Consider the following 21,051-nt stretch of genomic DNA (forward strand, 5'->3'; position numbering starts at 1 on the left):
TTTTGAAGAAAATAGTAAAGTGAAGGTTCACAGTCTTGCTTACCAATAGTCCTAATATAATATTCTGTAGTTTGTTGGCTTGTACTGAATTCCTGACTAGTCAAGTCTTAGAAGAATTTAAAGGATTCAGCAGACATAGACTTAAAAGAGAGATTTAAATGCTTTACTTTGGCATATAGCTACTTCTGATACAAGTTTCTGCTTAGCCTTCACTAGAGATGAAAAGTAAAGTCTGATCTTTCTATTTCTATATGTATCTTTCAGTTACAGAAATGAGTGAGGTATTCACCTTTTGGATATGAAAATTCTCATTTAGAGGAGGAAAAAACAAAGCAAAATCTGTGAATGTCATATTGGTATTCCGTATAGAAATACAGATGTAAATCTGTTTGAGCTTTGTGTCAGTTCAAGCAATGCCATCTCCATTCTTTAAAGAAATGAACTAAGAAAAATGGACTTTTGTTTTATCAGAAGGACCTTGGTGCAAATTTGAGTACTATCATATTTGATATATCTGATGTCCATTTATGCGGAAAAAAGCAAGTATGGCTTCAGATAAATGTAAACTTGAGGTGATAGACCTGTAAGTCTTGTGTCTGGTGCCTGAAGACAAGGTTGCAAAACCTTTATGTCCTGTAGCTGACAAAGTCAAATCTGGTTCCAGTTGGGTTAGCAGTGGCTAATTTAAAGACAGGCTTCAGTTCTCATCATACTGATAACTTGGAGCTGTGGTATTTCTGTACATTAAGTCAAGATGTGTCTGCTAGAGGTTGACTAGGCTAATGTTGTGGATCAAATACAAAATTCAGATGAAATGTATTTCCTGGTCTAATATTTGGGCAATGTAGATGTCATATGTAAAAGTAAAGTGTTCTCAACTGAGTTCCTATTTCCCTTGTTCTGGAGGGGCTTGCTGAATTTAAAATTTCCCACTAGGAAGCCATTTGATAAGGTGTTGTTTTATCTGTTCTTTGAGCTACATTACATCTTTCAGAGTTTCTAGCATTGGAACTATTCTTTTTTTTTTTTTTTTTTTTTTTTTTTTCTTCAGGAGTGTTGTTGTTTCAGCTGAGAGTAAATGCCTGTATCTTCCATTTACTGGATTTCTAAGAGATTTTTACTGTTGGAAGAATGATGAATAACTGGGAGGTGCAAGAGCTTCCCAGCCTATAGGGAAGTCCTGTGGCCATATCAAAAGATGATACTGCTTAGTCCAATACAGAGGCTGCCTGATTTATAGAGCAATTTTATGCTCTCAACAGCCACTGAAGTGGCAGGGCTGCTTTACTTCAGGCAATGCAAAAGCCTAATTTAGAAGCCTAGACTATTGATACAGTCACTGGATTCTTCCGAGAGGATTCAGTCTGCACATCCACAAATACATTTGTTGGCTGTGCAGCACATCTATCCCTCTCCCCAACTGCTTTTTCTGTTCCCCGTGTTGAGCCAGCAAAAATATTTGTAAGGCTTTGCAGTGAACTGGATTGGAGAAGTGATCTGGTTGAAAAATCCTGCTTTGTAATTGTCATTGTGGTCTCAAAGACCAGTCACAGTCTGGAAAGTCCATTGAGTTCTGCATTACTCAGATGTGTAAGTGAGGTGAGATGCCTGTTTGCTGAAAATTAATTCCTGCTTTGTATTTTTTCTTTGCCCTTAGTAATTGTTTCTGTCCTGTGAGAAGGAATTCAATTTGGAAGAAATAGTTTGTTTACCTCCTGGACAGTGCTGTTGCTGTTCTGTTACTAGTCACTTCTTGAACAGCAATCTTGACAAAACCAAAAAATTGTTACAACTACTTTATATAAAATGAATGTGTTACATAATTTAAAAAATCTGAGGAAATAATATATAAACATGAAGTTATAGAAAGCTGCTAAATGGTTTTAAAGCAGAAATGTTGCTTTTGAAAGGGGGATGAATTGCCCTGTTCAGACATTTATCCTTCTCTAGTATATTCTAGGAAATGAGATTCCACTTCAGAGAGGCAGGACCCATGAAGTAGCTTCTGTACTCTGTCACTAAATGTTGGAAAGAAGCTACAGGGAGATGCCAACAGGGATTGAAGCTGGCTCAGTAAATGCAAAGTAGTTATATAGGGACTACTAGCAATGATGTCATTGGCCATTGGCCTCTGCATTTTTTTTCAATCTGCCTTCCCTCCCTGCCCCTCCCCCCCCCCCCCCCGCTGATTAGTCACTTTTTTCCACTCTTTCTGTGTAGAGTATACCCAAATTTTAATAGCTGAGCAGTGTTAAGGAATTATTTCCATAGGTATTTCAGGCTTTTTGGTCTTCAAAGGTTATGATATTGCTGCAAATGCTAAATTTTGAACAGTGCCTCTGTATATACTGCAGTTACAAGTGATTCAAAGTTCTCTTTTATAAGGAGATATGATAGTATTTTATTTAGTGGTGCAGAAGGACTTTGAATGTTTTGCCTTTTACTGAGTGTTTTTATAATCATACAGATTGAGGTTTTATTTTTTTTTCTTGGGAGGGACATAAATGTTAATCAGAGGGACATAAATATTAAACAGATGGTCCTAGAGCCTTGAACTTCTATTAATATTCTGCATTGTGGCTCCTATGCACTTGAATATTAGGTAAGGAATCTTTCATGTTTAGTATGGCTACCTGTTTGACAACCCTTGTTAGTTTTCTTTACAGAGTTTGTATCCTGTTATGTTTTACTCTTGGTAATACTCTTTTTGCCAAATAACAGGTGTTGCTTGTTTTAATATCTCCTTAAATATATTCTTATTTTTAAAATTGTTTGTACCAGGAAAAGTGTGGATTTGTAGCACTGTTATGTAAATGATGTTTTATAGTTTTATTAAGACATTTCCTTACTTTTTCAAAGTAAAAATAACTGAGTAACAATATGGTTACATGTTAAGAACTGAGGATTTTTATTTATTTATTTTTAACTGGTGGGAACCTTCATCTGCATGCGAAATACCATGTATGTTGCATGATAAGAGTTTCTGGCAACATTGTTGTACCTTGCTACAGAGCTGGAAAACTTCTGCTCTGCATATGTCACAAAACAGATTTAATTTTAAAATCTCATCGCTTTGCCTAAATGTCATGTTAGCTTTATCAGTAAATTTCTGCTAGTTGTGGTGGGCTAATAGCTGGTGCTGCACCATGGAAGTATTGTGTATTTCCCTGCCAGTCTGATAGAGTACATCTAGTTGAAGAGTGCTCCTGCTTAATGCGATGTGCAGTCAGTTGCTCATGTGGTTTTGTTCACACCTAACCTGTCATTAATCAGCACTGCTCGTGTGCATCTTCTTACTGTTGACTTGCTTGTGCAGCATGTTAATTCATCTGTTTTTGTCCTGTCTTTACAAGTGTTTGCTTTTGGTGTTGGCAAATTACATGTATGGAAAAGTTGATAAAGATTGTTAATTTTCAATAAGAAAATCTTGCCTTTCCTCTCTCTTTTTGGACGTGATGTCTTTTAAAATTCAGCAGGACAGAAAATCCTGGGACCAAAGAAACGCCGCTGCCTGGCTCAGTAAGTTCTGCTCGGGTTTGGCTGAGTAATATAAAAACAAACAAATACTCCCATATTGTTTTTACTACTTTTAGTATCAATCAACAAAATATTTGAAGTGTGTCGGAGCTTTAACAACACTTCCCGTGTAGTTTTAGAAGTGTTATCTCTGCATCTCCTGATGCAATTACAGAAGTGTTTTCAAGGGAGAAAAGTACATGTAAAACTCATCATGCTCCCCACTTCTGTAAGTCAGTAGGCTTGTCTCCATGGCCTCTGCTCCTCCTTCAAGAACTCTCTACTGTTTCTTCAATTCTACAGGTATATTTACAGATCAGAGATATTAAAATCAGATAAGAGAAAGAGGATTTTCTTTTCTACCACTTTTCCTAAGCAAACAATATTTTTCCCTTTTGATTGACCAATAAATTAACAGCTTTTCTTTTTTTAACGCTGCAGACTAGTATAGACTGCGTTGTCCTATGAGCTGTGTAGTTACATTTCTGTTTAATACATTTCCACTTGTAAAGGGAATAATTTGGGGAAAGAACACTGCAGTATATAAGTACATTCTGTTATTGTGCCTAAAAAAAAAATGTGGTTGCATAGACGTTTTTAATTTGTAACTTTTAATAGTTTAACTTTGCAATTTTAGTATTACTTTTGAAAGTTAAATATGTGAATTTTGGTTTAATTTAAAGGCAAGGATGCTTACAAGTTGTGTATGATATCTTGGAGTACAACTGTATAAAAGGGAAAAAGCATAGTTTCTGTGTACACATGCATGTGTGCAACTGGCAGCCATGATGAAGAGGTGGCACATGAAAAAGATTCATTTGTAAATTGTTTTATGTTCTTAATGCTATGGAAAATACAAAATATTACTGGTGTGGATGGTTACAAAGTATCAAAACTATTAAATGTCAGAGGACAAAGGAGAAAACATGCACCCTTTCCCAGATAGGAGGTAGGACTTCATACTTTCAGGTGCCAAATTTTATTTTCTCTTGATGATTTTTATGTGTTGAAGCAGGATATTGGAAATATCCTTCAGCTTATTTATTTGTTGAGGGTCTTCCTATTCACCTAAGTTTTCTAAAAGTATCTACTGTACTTGCTATTTCTAAATGTTCTGTATTCAGCTACAATATTCTCAGTGACCTGAAGGTAATGATTGTTTCAACTTTAACCTTGATATTTGCAAGCAAGCCCTTTAAACGATCAATTTGTTTATGCAGTAAATCCAGACTTTGTTACTGTTTCTCAGAGACCTTTCAAAGAGATCTCTCTCAGAGATCTCTCAAAGATCTGTCTCCTTACTGGGATTATCCTTAGTGTGGCAAGTATTAAATGTGGAACAGCCAGGGGTTTAGTCTTCCACCAACCCTTTCCAAAATGTAGCAAATTACTGATTGCTACATGAATAGGCATTTTTCTTTGATTATCTGTCTGTGATTTCTTTAAAACCTGCCTCAAGTTTATAGGTAAGTTACTCATTGGTTATTTGCAATGTGGTGGTGGGAGAGGGGGACTTTCTCAAAAAGATGGCATATTGCGGAGATAATAGACTGTAAGAGAGCTCCAGTAAAATCTGTTTATCTTTAAAACAATAATTATATGAAACTGTGTTCTCATTTTTCTATATCAGTCTTTCTTGTTATCAGTTTCCTTTGTGTGTTTGCATGCGGGTGTAGGAAAGGTGGTATGGAGACTAGAATATTGTGTGGGACACTGAGAAAATCCTCTGACAATGTCCCAAGCACAGGATTTTCCTAAAGTCTTCAGAATAAGAAGAAATGTTGATTTATACAGGCGTGTGAGTGGATACTGCAGCTACCTCCAACTACTCTTGCAACATGTAAAGCTTTTCTTGTAAAGCAAATTACTCTCTGAGAATGTTATTTAAATAAACTTTGTACTGGTTACTCTTTTTACGGCGGAGGTTTTATTTTCATATGACCTGTATTGATGCATATTAAGTGAAAGCTGCCAATGAAAGCATGTGCATGTATAAACATGCACAATTACAGAGAAGACAAAATGCAAGGAGTTCATTGTATGAATACTAGGTGGTTTACATTAATGTTTTGTTTCTGTGCGTCTGAAAAAAAGATAAAAATATTTTTTTCAGCAATGGAAAGGTTAGTATGTTTTGTCTTCAGAGATGGTTATGTAAGAGCTGTGCTCACTAAAGTAGCTAGTTAACCATTGACATGATCCATAATGATTAAGCAGCTGTAATTTACTGGCAGTGTTTGAAAGTACAAAAGGGTATGTCATTTAATAGTTAAAAACAAAAACTACTTCATTTATATTTCACTAGCTGTTGAGCTGTTATATAAATTTAGCTAAACAGTCTGGTGAATTTTAAATATTTACTGCAAATGTGGAGAAGTATGACTCAATTTGGACAAAACTGTGCTGTTGAAAAAGCTGTTGCCATGTTTAGAGTTCAGCTATCAAGTCTTTTCATTGCTTTCTTGTCAAATAAGGCCTACTTTATTGAAAGTTGAACTTTGCTGTTCACTTAGTCCAGCACAAGTATTTTTAAAAGATTAAGGGGTTGCTGTTACAGAGGCGGGTGTGATTCAGCAGGTAGCTTCAAGTAACACTGGGCTGGCTACCCAGAGCCTGGTGCTTCCTGAAACTTCCCCAGCGATAATGGGATATTCTTGCTACACGTCCACAGAGGAACGTCATGTTTCTGTGCCATGAGCAATGCTGTTACAATCAGCACGCTGGAGGAGCAGTTCTGATCATAATCTCTGCCATTCGTTTCTTCCTTTTTCTGTTGATGGCTCCTTAGGGAGACAAATTTGGTAGTCCACTTGGATTGCCAGAGAACAGTTGATATTATTCTCAGCTTCCATTATCAAAATGATATACATCAAGGTTTTTTTTTACTCCTTTCCCTCAAAACAATTTACAGCAATAGTAATTTAACTTTGGTTTCACAAATAAATGCATAAGTGATTTCTTGTTTCTCCACTGAAGTCTGACATCTTCCAGTTAAATCTGGGGAGAGTAAGATGTGTAATAAATGCTGGTGGCACCAGATTTGGACAGGGCTAGATAACTAACAGCAAACTGCAGAGTTAGTTCCAGGTTTTATGGAGATGGTTCATGCTGCCTTAAGAGAGAAATTGTACAAATATATTCCCAGTTAAAGGTACTAGCAGAGAATAACAAACAGTGTTAACCAGAAATGTTTGCTGTTGCTTCTTTTTCTTACTTTTTCAAAGTAGTGCTTTGTAACAGCCTTTGCAGCAATCTCTGAGATTGGGAGCATTGGTCTGAATCCATGCAGATGGCTTAACAATAAAATCTGTCAAATAGCACACAATCTGTGGCATTTTCTTTTGATGTGTGACTATATGCTCCTAAAACATTAGGCTAATTTGTGTTTTTGTTTTGTTTTAGGTGGAGTGTTTTATTTAGTGCTGTCATTCATACAATTTCTGAGCCTTTTTTTTTTTTTTTTCCAGAAGTAACTATGGCCATGTATGTTGGAGTGATGTTAATTTTAAGTCTTCTGTCATCCTTATGAGTATCAAATGTAGATATTTGTTAATATTTTGTCATGTCACAAGCCAGTAAGATTTATAAGAGAAACAAAGGTAGTTCTTGGAGACAGGACAACTGTTGAGCTTTAAAAGAAAGTGATATTTTAAACTGATTTTACTAAGTAGTCTCAAATTGTGGTATTTATGTAGTGACTATAATAGATATCAATTACAGTTCAGTACTTTATGTGAAAGGAATTATTCTGATTCAGTTTTCCAATATAATGTTCTGTTCCAAAATAATCAATTATCATAATCACAGTTTCTTGGATGCTCTTGAGGTTGAGATACAGATGAAAATCCTTGCATTGCTGATAAATATTCCAGTACAGTGCTGGCAATGTCCTACTGAGTACTTAATATATCAAATAGGATAGTTAATTTACCTGTTATTTCTAGATACACTGAGCTGTGTATAGTGATAGAATAACAATGTGGCACATCCGAGTAAAATAAATAGTGACATACAGTGTTGTAACTGGTGTTACAAATCATGGATAAATTCTTATTCTTAGTCTCCTAGATATTCTTGTTTGCTACCTCGTAATACAAAACACATTTGTATTTGCTACTGCTTCTTTGCTCATTGTTTGAATGTTTAAATTAATGTAACTACCAGACACTGATTTAAAAGGGATGTTTTGTCATTATTTCAGTATTCCTCTGTAGTTCATCATGCAACCTGATAACACTTCAAATAAAGTGGATTTTGCCAAAAACAGTAATTTAAAGAGACAGTTACTGCCAAGAAAATCTTCTTTATAGTCAAATTATTTATTCATTTCTAGTTAAAGCTATCATGTTTCAAATAATGTTTTTCTTCAGGGAGCCTGAGTATAGTTTACAAATAGGAATTTATATTGCTATAGGTAATATTGGTGATTGGGGGGTGGTTGGACCAGATGATCTTGGAGGTCTTTTCTAACTTTAAGAATTCTATGAAAAACAGGTAAAATGGTGCATAGAGCTGTAAGAAGGAATATATAGAACATATTGTTTTGTTTTAATCGCCAGAGATTATGATTACAATACAATTTCAATTTCTTCCTGTACCTGAGGGGTTAACATTCACTTGGCTAAAATGAGTGGTGCATAATGGTACATCAGCTGTACTAGTATGACGTTGGGTATAAATATTTAAAAAAAAAAAAAAAAAAAGAGTAGTCTTAAAATCAGAGGAAAATTTAGAGAAGACTAGTGTATATATTTTAAATAACATCAATTGGCTGGTCAATGCTTTGAAGGATGCAGACTGTGGGATAAAAAGCCTTATGCTATACAGATATATATATGTATATTTTTTGTTTTGCTTTAACATCATATAATGAACACATTGGAAAACACCGCAGCAATGATATATATATGAACCATTGGTTTTCCATGAAATAGTGGAAAGAGCATGTTGCTAAGTGCACTTGGAAAATAAATCTCTTAAAAACTGTGTGTACCTTGCAGGTTGTTGCAAGCGTGACTCTTAATCTTCCGCAGAGCAGATCATTCTGCCCTCAGTTACGTCTGTGCAAATATAATTGAAGGCAGACTTTTGCCATCAGTCTAGGGAGAAAAAGCTTGATGGCAGGTAACTTGCTAGTCTAAATCCTTTTAAGTTTTTATATAACCAAATACAAGTGACAGCTGTCTTTTGTCATTAGTATGTAAAGCAGTAGTTCTTTGTAGCACTCATAGATGTCATCTTTTGGGCAATTATATAGCAAACAAAACAAAACTGTTTAACTAGAACTAATACCCAATTTTCATAGGATTAATCTGTCATTTACAAATTATCAAATACATGGATTGATTTCTTAATATAAAGCATGTAGTGTCGTAGAAGCCAAACTAGTTTTATATAAAACTTTAAATAACATCAAGGAAGGTTGGGTTTTCTGTTTGTTCACTTGTTTTTATCATGACCTAGCACTTTTTATTGAAAAACCAGTATTGGCATATCCCCATATAGCCAGTAATTGGCAAATTCAAGCTCCATGATAAACTGCAGTATACACGTGGCTCTTTGTGAAGCTCAGCATTGAGTAGTAACCACAGTAACAGTCAAAGCTTCCCTGCAATCCAGCGTGTGTTCATTGAATGGTCAATACTGAATTGAGATGTGTCTGTACATGTGCGGAGTACAACACAGCAATTAGTGCAAAAAATTAGTTTCTTTTAGCAGTATGTCCTGGCAGCAGCAGCAGCAACATTCTACAGCACATTTATTAGTTGAAATAACTACTTCATTTTTTTAAGAATCTGTACTGTTACTCAAAATTGATAATGCTGGTGGCAAGTTTGGAAGGCAGCTTTGAAAACATATTTCACTGTGGGAAATAAATCTAACTGTAGGAATTACAGGTGTGTTGGATTGCATATGCTGGAGCACTCTTGATGAAGGTGTTAAGTTCATTGACCTAAGCAGGTCAAAACCCATTAGTTTTACCTGCTTCTATAAAGATTATAGTATAAGGCAGTATTTTGTTCTCTGCAGTGTCATAAGACCTATCAAATAAATCTAAGAGATGAGAACAGAGGACCAAATCAACATATCTAAACTTGTTAGATGAAGTGAGAAAAGACTGCTCTCACACAATATGTAATCATATTGATACTTATTTTTCTGTGAAATTTGGTGTGAAGTGATTAATGCGTGCTATAGAAACATAATTTGTAACCTTCAACAGCAAAGGAGAAAAAACAACAACCTATCCATTGATCTCGTCATATCTTTTCATCATATTGAAATATTTTTTGGACTTTTTTTCCCTGTCCTGTCAATGATTCATGTTGCATAAAGCTTCTGGAGAAACAGAATATTGTATAATATTTCATTATCAGATTAAAGTTCATGTATTCAATATTCTGAGTGTAATGGAATTGAATATAAATATATGTATTCTGAATTTGTAAGCACAGGACTTTTTTTTTTCCCACCAGCGTAAAGAAGTTTAAGTGACAGCTCTACTTGACCAAAATGGTGGACACTGAAAACCAGCTCTATCCACTTACTCCCTTGGAGGAGGATGATATAGGTAGCCCTTTATCTGGAGAGTTTCTACAAGAGATGGAGAATATTCAAGACATTTCTCAGTCTCTAGGTGATGATAGCTCTGGAGCTTTAAGTTTAACAGAGTTTCAGTCACTGGGGAATGGTCCAGGATCTGACGGATCAGTCATAACAGGTAAGAGAGTTTTTGGTTACCATGAAACTTGCTTTTATAAATACATAATAGTAGGAATGAGGAACTTTTTAATGTAATAATTGTTGTTTATGACTAAATGACACTAAAAATATATAAATTGATAATAGCTTCATCTTAATATATTTAGGGCTAAAATTGCTTAACATAAACTTGCTGCTTTTTAAGTTATCATTACTATCAATGTTTTCTTTTTCAAAATAACTCTTAATATCACTATTTCTAGAAAAGATGTTATATATTTTAGTCATATAGGATGTAATGATATTGCACTAAAACAAATACCATTTCTTTAGTTTCTTTAAATCACAAGTGTTTGAAATGTACCATGAAATATCAGTCAAAAATATATTTACAATCAAGCTCCTACAAGTGCACCCAGAATTCCAGTATATTTTAATGTATTGGTGTTTTTAACTTGCTGTTTTCTCCCCCTTCTCATGAGTAGCATTATTCAACTAATGGTTTCTACCCTGATAAAATTAACTAATCTGAGAGTGCTATATACTACGTAGTCATTAGTCAAAAGATCTTTCTTTGTGTGAGATTTGTTTTGAGGGTTCACAATGGAAATTGTTGAAATGTTGTGGGACACTGCAATAACATCAATAACATATTCTTTCTGAAATTGTGGCTTTACAAACCTTTTAGCAGTACAACCATTTTAAGATTAAGTTTATGATTAACCTTCTAGTTGTTTTGCATTCTGTTTTGTTTTTGCTTTTGTGTGTTTTTATTTTTTTACTGTAAATTAATTCTTAGGCTGAGATCACCAGATCACAATTTTACTTTACAAAAATTGTGCCAATAAAACTGAGGTGTGCCTCTGTGCTACAAGTGGTTGAAATTAATAGTGTAAATTTTGGAAGAAAGAAGAGCTGTCCCTTGGCACTCTTGCCCAAAGAAATGCTTGTTAGAATACAGTTTGGGTCCATTTTGGTTGCAGAGTTCCACAGCTAGAGATATGCCTCATACAGGAAAAGTTTATATGTACTGGCTTTATAATACAGTTCATCTGTAGTATGATTTTTTTTAATTATTTGTGTGTGTATATGTGTACAAGTCCTATAATCCTATAATAATTTGGATCAGTTTCTAGTATCAGCTTATTTTCAGTATTCAGTGTTCATTGCGAAAACTCCAAGTTTTGCTGTTACTGAAGATGGAAAACGTAAATGTTTAAGGCTCAAATTCCATAAGACACATAAAAAGAAATGAAAATCATACTTTAAAAAAAAATCCTGGGTTTTAGGCTGTTGTTGATGACTCTACCTGTGGGCTTGGCAGTGCTGGCAATGAAGACTGAATTCTATGCCAAGTTTTTTTTTCCAATGTAATACTTGCTGACCTACATTTGTAAGTGTTTCTTAATCTTTCTGTTAAAATAACACACCCATTAATTTGCTGAAGTCTTGTGGTGCAAGTTGCAAGATGGAAGATAAAAGAAATTCTGGCCTCAGAAAATATTTTCTTCAAACAAGGTGGAAATATTAATTGAAATAATTGAAGTTGGAAGGTGTTGGTTCTGTAACGTGTTATCTAGTAGTAAAATTGAGAGTTTGTTTCATTCATTGTATAGCAATCCAGAAATTATTTTCCCATTATACCCAAAAGGTAAAATATTTGAGCAAGACTTTTATTGCCTCGTTATCTTAGAAGTAGACACTCTTCTTACCTTCCTTTTAATATTTGTTTAGCCTTTTTACTGATGTGAAGGAGTATGTTTTCACTTTGATAAAAATCTTTTCTTTAGAAAAATGATGTGTTTAACTGCCTTTTAGTTCTCAGTTTAGATGACCATTTAAAACTATGATAGCTTTTCACTCAGTGGGACTTCTAAGTGTGTCTTCAAGTGCTGGACTAATTCAGCTTGAGCTACAAATACATCTCTTGTCATGCTATAGTAATAGACCTCATTCTGAGCGCTGGCAGAAGAGATGGTAACAGCGGGATGAGCTCTTAATAACCTTTCTGGAAAGAGTGAGTGACAGGTTCAATGGATATTGTGATACAGACTTGAAGCCATGGGGGAGGTCTCTGTTGTTGATGTAGATTTTTTTTTTCTTTTTTGTATCTTTTACTATTTGTCTTGAGTAGTAGATACATGTTGAATATTGTTTCTTGGTTTCAAATTAGTTATTCGTGAAGACAGTTACATGTGTATTTTTATATTTATGAAATTTTCCTTGGTTGAAATGAAAAATTCTTTGAATACTTAGTTACTTATTTTAAGTATTGGGATTAAACAAGTTCATATTCACATCAAACTGAGAACAAATTGAAAAATACAAAGTAAAAAATTAGATGTGGGAAAATCCAAAAAAAACCCTTGATTTTTCTCTTTCTTTCTCAGTAAGGCTTTTTGTTTGTTGACATTGTATCGCATCAAAATTAGCAGGATATGCCTTGTATTTTGTATGTTTGTATGTTAATATAAATATGAAATACTTCCAAACTCTTATTGCCAAGTTCACTTAATGGCTATGATTATTCAATTCTGACTCAAGATTATTTTTTAAAATAATCTCTTTTGTTGTTGTTGTGGGTTTAGTATAGTATTTATGAAGTGTTCCTTTTTCTTTTAGACACCCTTTCACCAGCATCCAGTCCTTCATCCATTAATTTTGCCACAGCTCCAAGTAGCATAGATGAATCACCCAGTGGAGCATTAAACATTGAATGTAGAATTTGTGGGGATAAAGCCTCAGGCTACCATTACGGAGTACATGCTTGTGAAGGTTGTAAGGTACAGTCGTAATTTTCTTTTTAAGAGCCTAAATCATGTTGCTTTATTTGCAGGGTTAAACGGAGATAAGCATTTGTTTCATAAATGTTTAATATAATTCTAGCCATTAAAATTATTTCTATGATAAACATATCTGTGATCTTTTTTGAGAAATAATTTGTTCAGATACTGTAACTGGCTACGGTAACTCAATACCAGACCTTCATCAAGCAGAGGCAATGCACAATGACAATTTTAATGCTGCTTTTGTGGAACTAGTTAGTTAAACACTAAAACAACTTAAAACACTAAACTGTGACCAAAAATAAAAGCCTACTTGCTCCACTAGTGTTTTATTTGTGTTGGGAGTATAGCTGTGAGAAGCATGCGAGCCTGCTACATTTCCATTGTAACACTAACAAATCCCAAATATTTCATCTCCACCACATTCTGCTTAAATCATTTAGTATTGTACCTCTTGTAGTTTTGGACCCAGTGCATATCTGTGGGGCAAAGTAATGTTATCATTAATGTATAATTTTGGGGATGATATGGCCAAGGAATTAAAAGATTCTTTTATTTTACTTCCAATGTGTTGTTTTTTTTCTCCTCTTTTTCTTTCTCCTCTTTTTCTTTCTTTATTATGTCTGATAAAAGAATTAATTTTATACATGTATATTTTTCTCTCACGCTCCATGTCAGAAGGTGATAATTCAAATATAAATCTTATAAATTAATCCCAGAAACTGTACTTGCCTTTGAAGAGGTGGAGAGCTAGTTCATAATCAAATGTGGCCAGAAAGCCCCAGAGCCTAGATGACATCTGTTACTATGTCATGTGAAGCAAAGTGTTGCAATGACTTTAAAAAGCTTTGCTAACCCTTTAATTATTTCTTAGCTTGAGACTAGTATTACATTGCAGTATCAAGACATCACGGTAAGGTGTGCTGAGGTATAGCCTTTTCTGTAATGCCTATTTTTGTGTCCTTGGCTCTTTCTACACACTGTGCTGCATTGTAATAGCCCTCACGTTTGCTGAATAGAGAAGAGATGTGTTAAATCTCTGCATTTGTGTAATTTACACATATGAAAGATTAAAGTTGTTTCTGTCAGAGGACACAGAAAATGTATGCAAAAGCAGGATGTGACTGTGTTACTTAGTCCTTAAAAGAAAACTTATTCTGGTACTCTGGGGTCTTGGTTCTCTTCCAAGAATAAGAGCTGAAAGCTGCTTCCTCCTTTCTTGTTTTCCATTCTGTATATGCCTTCATACACACCACTTCACCATGTAGAGTGGGAGATTCTTACCTTCGGACAGATTGTGCTTTGCATATTGTTTTTCTACTGATATCACTAAACAATTAAAAAATCACATGTATCATAAAGTTCAGTAGTCACGACTATTTAACATTACATATTGTCTTCTCAAATTTCTTGTAGGGTTTTTTTAGGAGAACAATCCGATTAAAACTCATCTATGATAAATGTGATCGCAACTGCAAAATTCAGAAAAAAAATCGTAATAAGTGCCAATACTGTCGTTTTCAAAAGTGCCTTTCAGTTGGAATGTCACATAATGGTAGGTAAGAGTGCCATTAATAATTTGCTTGTTCCTACCCAGGGTCTGCTTCTGGAAGCAGACACTTGGATAACTTTTATGCTTATTTGTATGAGTTGAATCTCAGATTTTTACGGTATAGATCGGAGGGGGTAGGGGGACAACACCAATTTCCCTAATGTCTAGTAGAAGTAATTGATAAACAGCTGCTAAATCTACTCTTCTGAATTTTACACAGTTGTGTTGAATGTTCATTTGTCCATAGTATTGTATATTTAGTTGCTTGTTGGTTTTTTTTTGTTTTTTTTTTTTTTTCACCCAGAACTTTGACACCATTGGTGCCATTGAAACAAGTTCCAGTACTGGAAGAATTTTGGCCGGGGGAGTTTTAGAGGAGCAGGAGGAGAGCTAGCTTATTGTGGGAGGGCATGACACAGGGAGGAAATCTGTAGGAAACCAGACTTAATTATTTTGCAGATTACAGTGCAACAGCTCTTGGGCAGGTGGTTCAGGGAGTGTTGGGGGGAGGGCTGACTGTGGGGCAAGAGTTAGAAGTACGTTGCTTGTTAAATGGAATGGTAAAAATTCAGAGTGTTTAGATACACAGTTTAAGAATTATATTATTGTTTGTGTTAATGGCTTAACTCTGACTTACACACCAATATTACCCCCACAAGGCAGTTCTATGCACTGTATGTAGCTTGTTAAGCAACTTTGGTAAAGAGGGGAGAAGAAAGAAGATAAAGCACGGAGAGGCCAATCCACGAGAAAGCATATTGTCGTTGGCCAGATGACAGCAGTTTGCTTTCCCTACGTTAAGTCTTATGGTGTCAAGGCTGAACTTGAGAGCAGGTGCAATTTGGGAGTAGGTTGCTGGGCTACATGAAAAGCTGTGGGCTGAGAGATGAACTTCCTGAGGAAACAATGCAGTCGAGATAGTTGGGGTGGGGACCCAGTTGGGAAAGCCACCTCTGGCAGCATAGTCTAGAGTCCGAGCAACAGACATTGGGAAAGCTGACTTTCTGGTTCTGGGGGAAGCCTGGTTCCTGTGTGTAACGCCTTGACTGAGATTAAAGTGCATTTGGAGAGTCGCATTTAGGACTGGTAATAAACTTATTGAAACAACAGACTTAGGAAGAGTGTGCCAGCTAACAAAGTAACATCTCAGGGACAGGAACTGAGTAGGGAGCTGTGTTGGATGGCAGGGATTAGTGCTCAGTTGAAGCTGTTTCATGCTATTAAAGCACTGTGGGCACCTGTGCTGAAGGAAGCAGCAGTTTCACTGGAGAAAATGTATAGGAGGCTGAAGGGGATGAGAAGACTGCTAACTTGCAGACAGTGCTTCTCAGGAAAATAACCTTAACTAGATTTACAGCTATGACCTCTATCCTGTAAGTTTCAGCTTAGGGAAGATACTCTTACACTCTTCTGATAGACCCATGGCCAGATTCAGAGCAGGACATCCATGGAAGGACTTACATTGAAGTCCAAAACTGCATTGCAGATCATGCCTCAAATCACCTTCTTGTGTCATAAGAAGATTCCTCAGGCATGTTGAAGCACTAATTCTGCACAGGCTTGGTGTTGCTCAGTTAAAGCAGTGAGGTTTTGTCCTCCCAGTGGTTAGCTGCTGAAATAGGCAAGAAAGAGCAACCAGCTTTATTAGCCTTCTCAAAACCTTGCTTACTATCAGAGGGTAGGCCCCTGTATAAAATTGAGTTATTTTAGTTTTAAGATGAAACTGAAGAAGCATGTGGACATGCCTATTTTAGTGCTAAATGGCAAGAGCACTGGCCCAAGAAATGGGAAGACCACCATGTCCAATGGTGTTTCAGACTCACATCTCCTGCCTTTCAAAAGGATGTACTAATGACTGGATTGCATGTTCAAACTCTATTCTCATCCTCTCTAGTTTTGAAGGGTTAATCTATTGATTCTGGGCATGGGAGGAGATTGTGTTGACTATAACCTTTGTGCATTAATGAGAGTTTCTGGTCTGTTTTGTTCTCACCAGTCAGTACAGATACATTGAACTGAACATCCAGTGCCTAAAGAAATGAATACCCTAGCCATTTCAAAATCAGCACTGGAATTTGGGGCTACCTCCCTGCAGAGTTCCCCCAGGCATCTTTTGACAGAGCACTGGAACAGGCTGCCCAGGGAGGTTGTGGAGTCTCCTTCTCTGGAGATACTCAAGGCCTGTCTGGGCGCCTACCTGGGTAGCCTGCTCTAGGGAATTTGCTTTGACAGGTAGGTGAGTTGGACCCGATGATCTTTCAAGGTCCCTTCCAGCCCCTACAATTCTGTGATTCTGTGATCTCTCCAGTCGGTGTGTGTTTCCTCTGCCAAGTTCCTGACATGACTTTCCTCACTTAGCTTTTTAGAATTCCCATGGTGGACCTTTGAGTTCCATGTTGGGCACTGCAGGACACAAAGAGGAGAGAAAAAGATAAAACTACTTAGGTAGTGTAGAAGGAAAAAGTCATGTATTCTGCATCATCGCAGATACCAGATTGTGTTTTGAAAGGTCCGATTACTTTCAGTGTAGTACACTAACCTGATGTGCCAGGTGTTGTTAGTTGGGTCTCAGTCACTGTCTGTTGGAAAGGATAAGACTACTTCACTCATGAATTTATCATAGTAAGTCTGATACTTCTACCTCAGTTTTTCTAGATGAAAAATCTTACTGCTCTATTCAGCAATTGAAAAAGGGGTAGGTTTTTGTATAACATGTTTGTTTTACAATTATATCTTCCTATCAGCAATACGTTTTGGACGAATGCCAAGGTCTGAGAAGGCCAAGTTGAAGGCAGAAATTCTAACAGGTGAAAGTTATATTGAAGATTCAGAAATGGCAGATCTTAAATCACTTGCTAAAAGAATTCATGATGCTTACCTGAAAAACTTCAATATGAACAAGGTTAAAGCCAGAGTCATCCTTGCAGGGAAAACTAATAACAATCCAGTAAGTACTTTTGCTATAACTTTAAAGTAAAGCTGGAAAGCACGTAAGGGTGGTACAATGATTTGTTAAACTCATAAGCAAATCTTTCAGAAAATAAATAACATGCTAATATGGAAATGAAATACACACACACAAAAAAGAATACCTATAGTAAATGTAATTGCTTTTAGCCACTATAAGAACAATAAAAAGTTTTAGGAACCTTAAATTATAGAGGAGAGATAAGGGAAATAAAATTAGTTCTTAATCAAGAAACAGAATGTGAATACCTCTTGGTATGGGTGGGGGAAAATGGTTCAGATTTAATTTCCTAGTGTGAAAGTCGGGGAAAAAAATAATTCAAATGCTTTTCAGCCACAGATACCAGGATAAATACTGTTATGTTTTAGGGTGTACAGAAGCTCTGAATGACTCTTGTTCTAATCACAGAAGTATAAATGGTAGGAAAGAGAACATGAGTTTGTAATTCTTTGTTAACAGTTCTTTCCACTTCCTCATGCAGCCTTCCTGGTTTTAAATGTATGGTTATTTTGAAAAGGAGAAGCATACAAGTTTCTGATGACATGTATGCTATACTGTTTATTTTTCTTACAGGATAAGTTATCCACGATTTTATAATGAACTGTTATATGTTACATGTTCTCTATGCATTTTTACTTATAGTACTTTGGTCATTACTAATTAGTATGTATTGTGCAATATTTACTCACCAGTTGCACAACATATTTGATATTTAACTGTGAGCCATACTGTTTTGATAATGTGCATAACTTTTCTAGAAATGGTTGAATACGGCAAGGAAATCAACATTGGACAATGAAGAGCTTGGTCTAGGTTCTGCTATCGACTGCTTTTTGTTCTGTAGCACACAAGATTGTAAGGACTGACTTGTTTCACTTTAGCTACAATTTCTATAATTCTATTGTAATTTATCATATAGAAAAGATAAAATCAGTAGTAAAATAGGAGTCTTATTTTCAGGATGAATCGGGGCGGGGAGATGGGGAGATATTTTCCCCCAGTAGTGTAGTCTAGCCAAGCATACAAGCTTCTATATTAAAAGAGAAATGTATGAATAATGCCAGTCTCTTTCTCTGGGTTGATGAGGTGCTTAAAAATTAAGAACAACCATAAGCCATAAACCTTTTTGGGATACAAGCTGACACGAGCCTACAGTAAATACCATGCTTTAACACCTTACCAAGTAACTATCTCCGTATAGTCCTTTTCAAGCTTGCTACCACATCAGAATCATAAGTTGCAATATGTAATGTACATGCAGGGATCCTAGATCTCTACATCTTATTTTTTGTGTTTGTATTTATGGGATGAAGTTGATGTAATGGCTCTCAGATTACAGTCATCTGTAATAATATCACCAAGTAATAGAGGCTCGCATGTATCCTAGTGAATTTACAAAAAAAAATTGCTGAGGAATCAGAGCTAATATATTGCAAACAGGCTGTCCCTTTATTCTTCAATATTCAGGAAAAAGGAGAGTTTTTCAGCTATTTCATCATGTCTGCTTAGGAAAAGAATCTTTTAACAAAACCTTTTTTTTTTGGGGGGGGGGGGGGGGTGTTGTTGGTAATTAATAATCCACCTGTTTCTGAACTATGCAATAAGATTTCACTTCAGAGAATCCTAATTCTTGGCATCACTATAACTCATTCCAGAACAAACTAGCATTTTTCGTGATGGCAAGATGTCCTTTTTAAATTTGGATCCTAAGACCTTGGCATTACCTGTTTTCTGCATAGTGAAATGATGATAAATTCCAGAAGAATTTACATGACAGATTACATCTAACAAAGTTCAAAAAGTGGTGTTTGATTTTTCTGCTGCTTTTCTCTCATATCCACCTGCACATAAAAATTTCTGTACTAAGTACAGAAATCCGATGGAATTGTTCTAAGCACTGGAAAAAGTGTACAACATCCAAAGTGATTCAGTGGACTGTAGGGAAAAATTAATGTTTTACAGTTTCCTAAGTAAAATAGATGAATTCTATTTATAAAGAAATACAAAAAAATATCTGTGATGTTTAATCTGAGACAAGCAAAACAGCACGGGGATGGTACTCTGCTTAGCATTTAAGGAAATAATGTTTATGTTCAAGGCCAATTGCTATGACTTTGATAGACTGGGAAGCACTGTTGTTGTTGGTTTTTTGTTTGTTTTTCTTTCATAAATAGTCCTTTGTTTTGTTTTGATTACTGCTCTTCAAATATATAACAAAATATTTTAGAGTTCTGTTTGATTGTTAAGAAAGTGGGAACGCTTTTTTATGTGATGTTTTTAAGAGACCAGCTCGTCAGATTGTAATGCATGGACCTTTTTAAATAGAGGGGTTTTTATTTATGGAAAAGACGGTGATCAAGACTGAAATTTAGTGTTGTCTGACATTCTAGTGGGATCTGGGTTTAGAGATGACTTAGCACTAAAAGGAGCTAGAAAGGTGAGCTAAATTTATGTGGAAGAACAGCTGAGACCTAGTTTATGAAAATCTGATAATAAACGCAAGAGTAATAGATGAGTCACATTCTTGTGTAAACATGCTGTCCTGTATTTGAATGATTGTCTGTATTCCCCTTAGGATACTTCAGGAAAGCATCACGATGTGCATCAAGTGTAGTTAGTTAGGAATTGATAGGAAAGTAGGAAGAATAACCTGGACTTCTGGAGAAGGTAATACACGTCTTTTAAGAACCTTCTGGGTCTAACTCTGAGATGGATATATATATATGTATATATACTACACACAGTACTTCTGGATATTCACTGTGAATATGTCATGCATATTTACATTTTGTTTTTTGCTGAGTCGTTTGCAGGACAGACTTGCTCTAAGACATTGCATTTTGTAGTTCAGTAATGTGTGGTTTCTCTTTATGCAGAAATATGAAAGAACTCAAGGTTTATTGATAGATGAAAACTGATTAGTATGAAACTTAAAAGGTTCATCAAAATTCGTTTGTTTAGGAAACCAATGATTAATAGCTTTGATTTTGTCAATGAATTAATACTGTTTTCTCTGTAGCCATTTGTTATACACGATATGGATACCTTGTGCATGGCAGAGAAGACCCTTGTGGCAAAACTGGTAGCCAATGGAATTCAGAATAAGGAAGCAGAAGTTCGAATCTTCCACTGCTGCCAGTGTACTTCTGTAGAGACTGTCACAGAACTTACTGAATTTGCCAAATCTATCCCTGGCTTCTCCAATCTTGACTTGAACGATCAAGTGACACTGTTGAAATACGGAGTTTATGAAGCCATCTTTGCTATGTTAGCATCAGTAATGAACAAGGATGGGATGCTGGTAGCCTATGGAAATGGTTTTATAACACGGGAGTTCCTGAAAAGTCTGAGAAAGCCATTCTGTGATATAATGGAGCCAAAATTTGATTTTGCAATGAAATTCAATGCACTGGAATTGGATGATAGCGATATATCCCTTTTTGTCGCTGCCATCATTTGCTGTGGAGGTAAGCACTACGTATTTGTTCTTCAAGGCTGCAAATTTTCAAGGTAGACAGGGGTCTATT

The 21,051-nt window shown here is 35.7% G+C and overlaps 1 protein-coding gene across 5 annotated transcripts in view; it reads left to right on the plus strand.

The window, feature by feature from the left end:
• PPARA (peroxisome proliferator activated receptor alpha) overlaps nt 1–21,051 on the plus strand; it is a 42,481-nt gene that overhangs the window by 13,067 nt on the left and 8,363 nt on the right. For 3 of the 5 annotated variants that reach the window (XM_084301499.1, XM_084301501.1, XM_084301502.1), the window contains 6 exons: nt 3,474–3,519; nt 9,993–10,237; nt 12,841–13,001; nt 14,421–14,559; nt 17,301–17,503; nt 20,544–20,991. In XM_084301499.1, the coding sequence (XP_084157625.1) occupies nt 10,030–10,237; nt 12,841–13,001; nt 14,421–14,559; nt 17,301–17,503; nt 20,544–20,991 (1,159 nt within the window). In that variant the 5' untranslated portion in view covers nt 3,474–3,519; nt 9,993–10,029. Of the gene's footprint in view, nt 1–3,473; nt 3,520–8,516; nt 8,641–9,992; nt 10,238–12,840; nt 13,002–14,420; nt 14,560–17,300; nt 17,504–20,543; nt 20,992–21,051 lie in introns of all 5 variants that reach the window. The other 2 variants (XM_084301500.1, XM_084301503.1) reach the window with 1 other exon arrangement.

This window comes from Netta rufina (assembly GCF_964035555.1).
Source record: "Netta rufina genome assembly, chromosome: 1".
In the NCBI taxonomy this organism is placed as follows: Eukaryota; Metazoa; Chordata; class Aves; order Anseriformes; family Anatidae; genus Netta; species Netta rufina.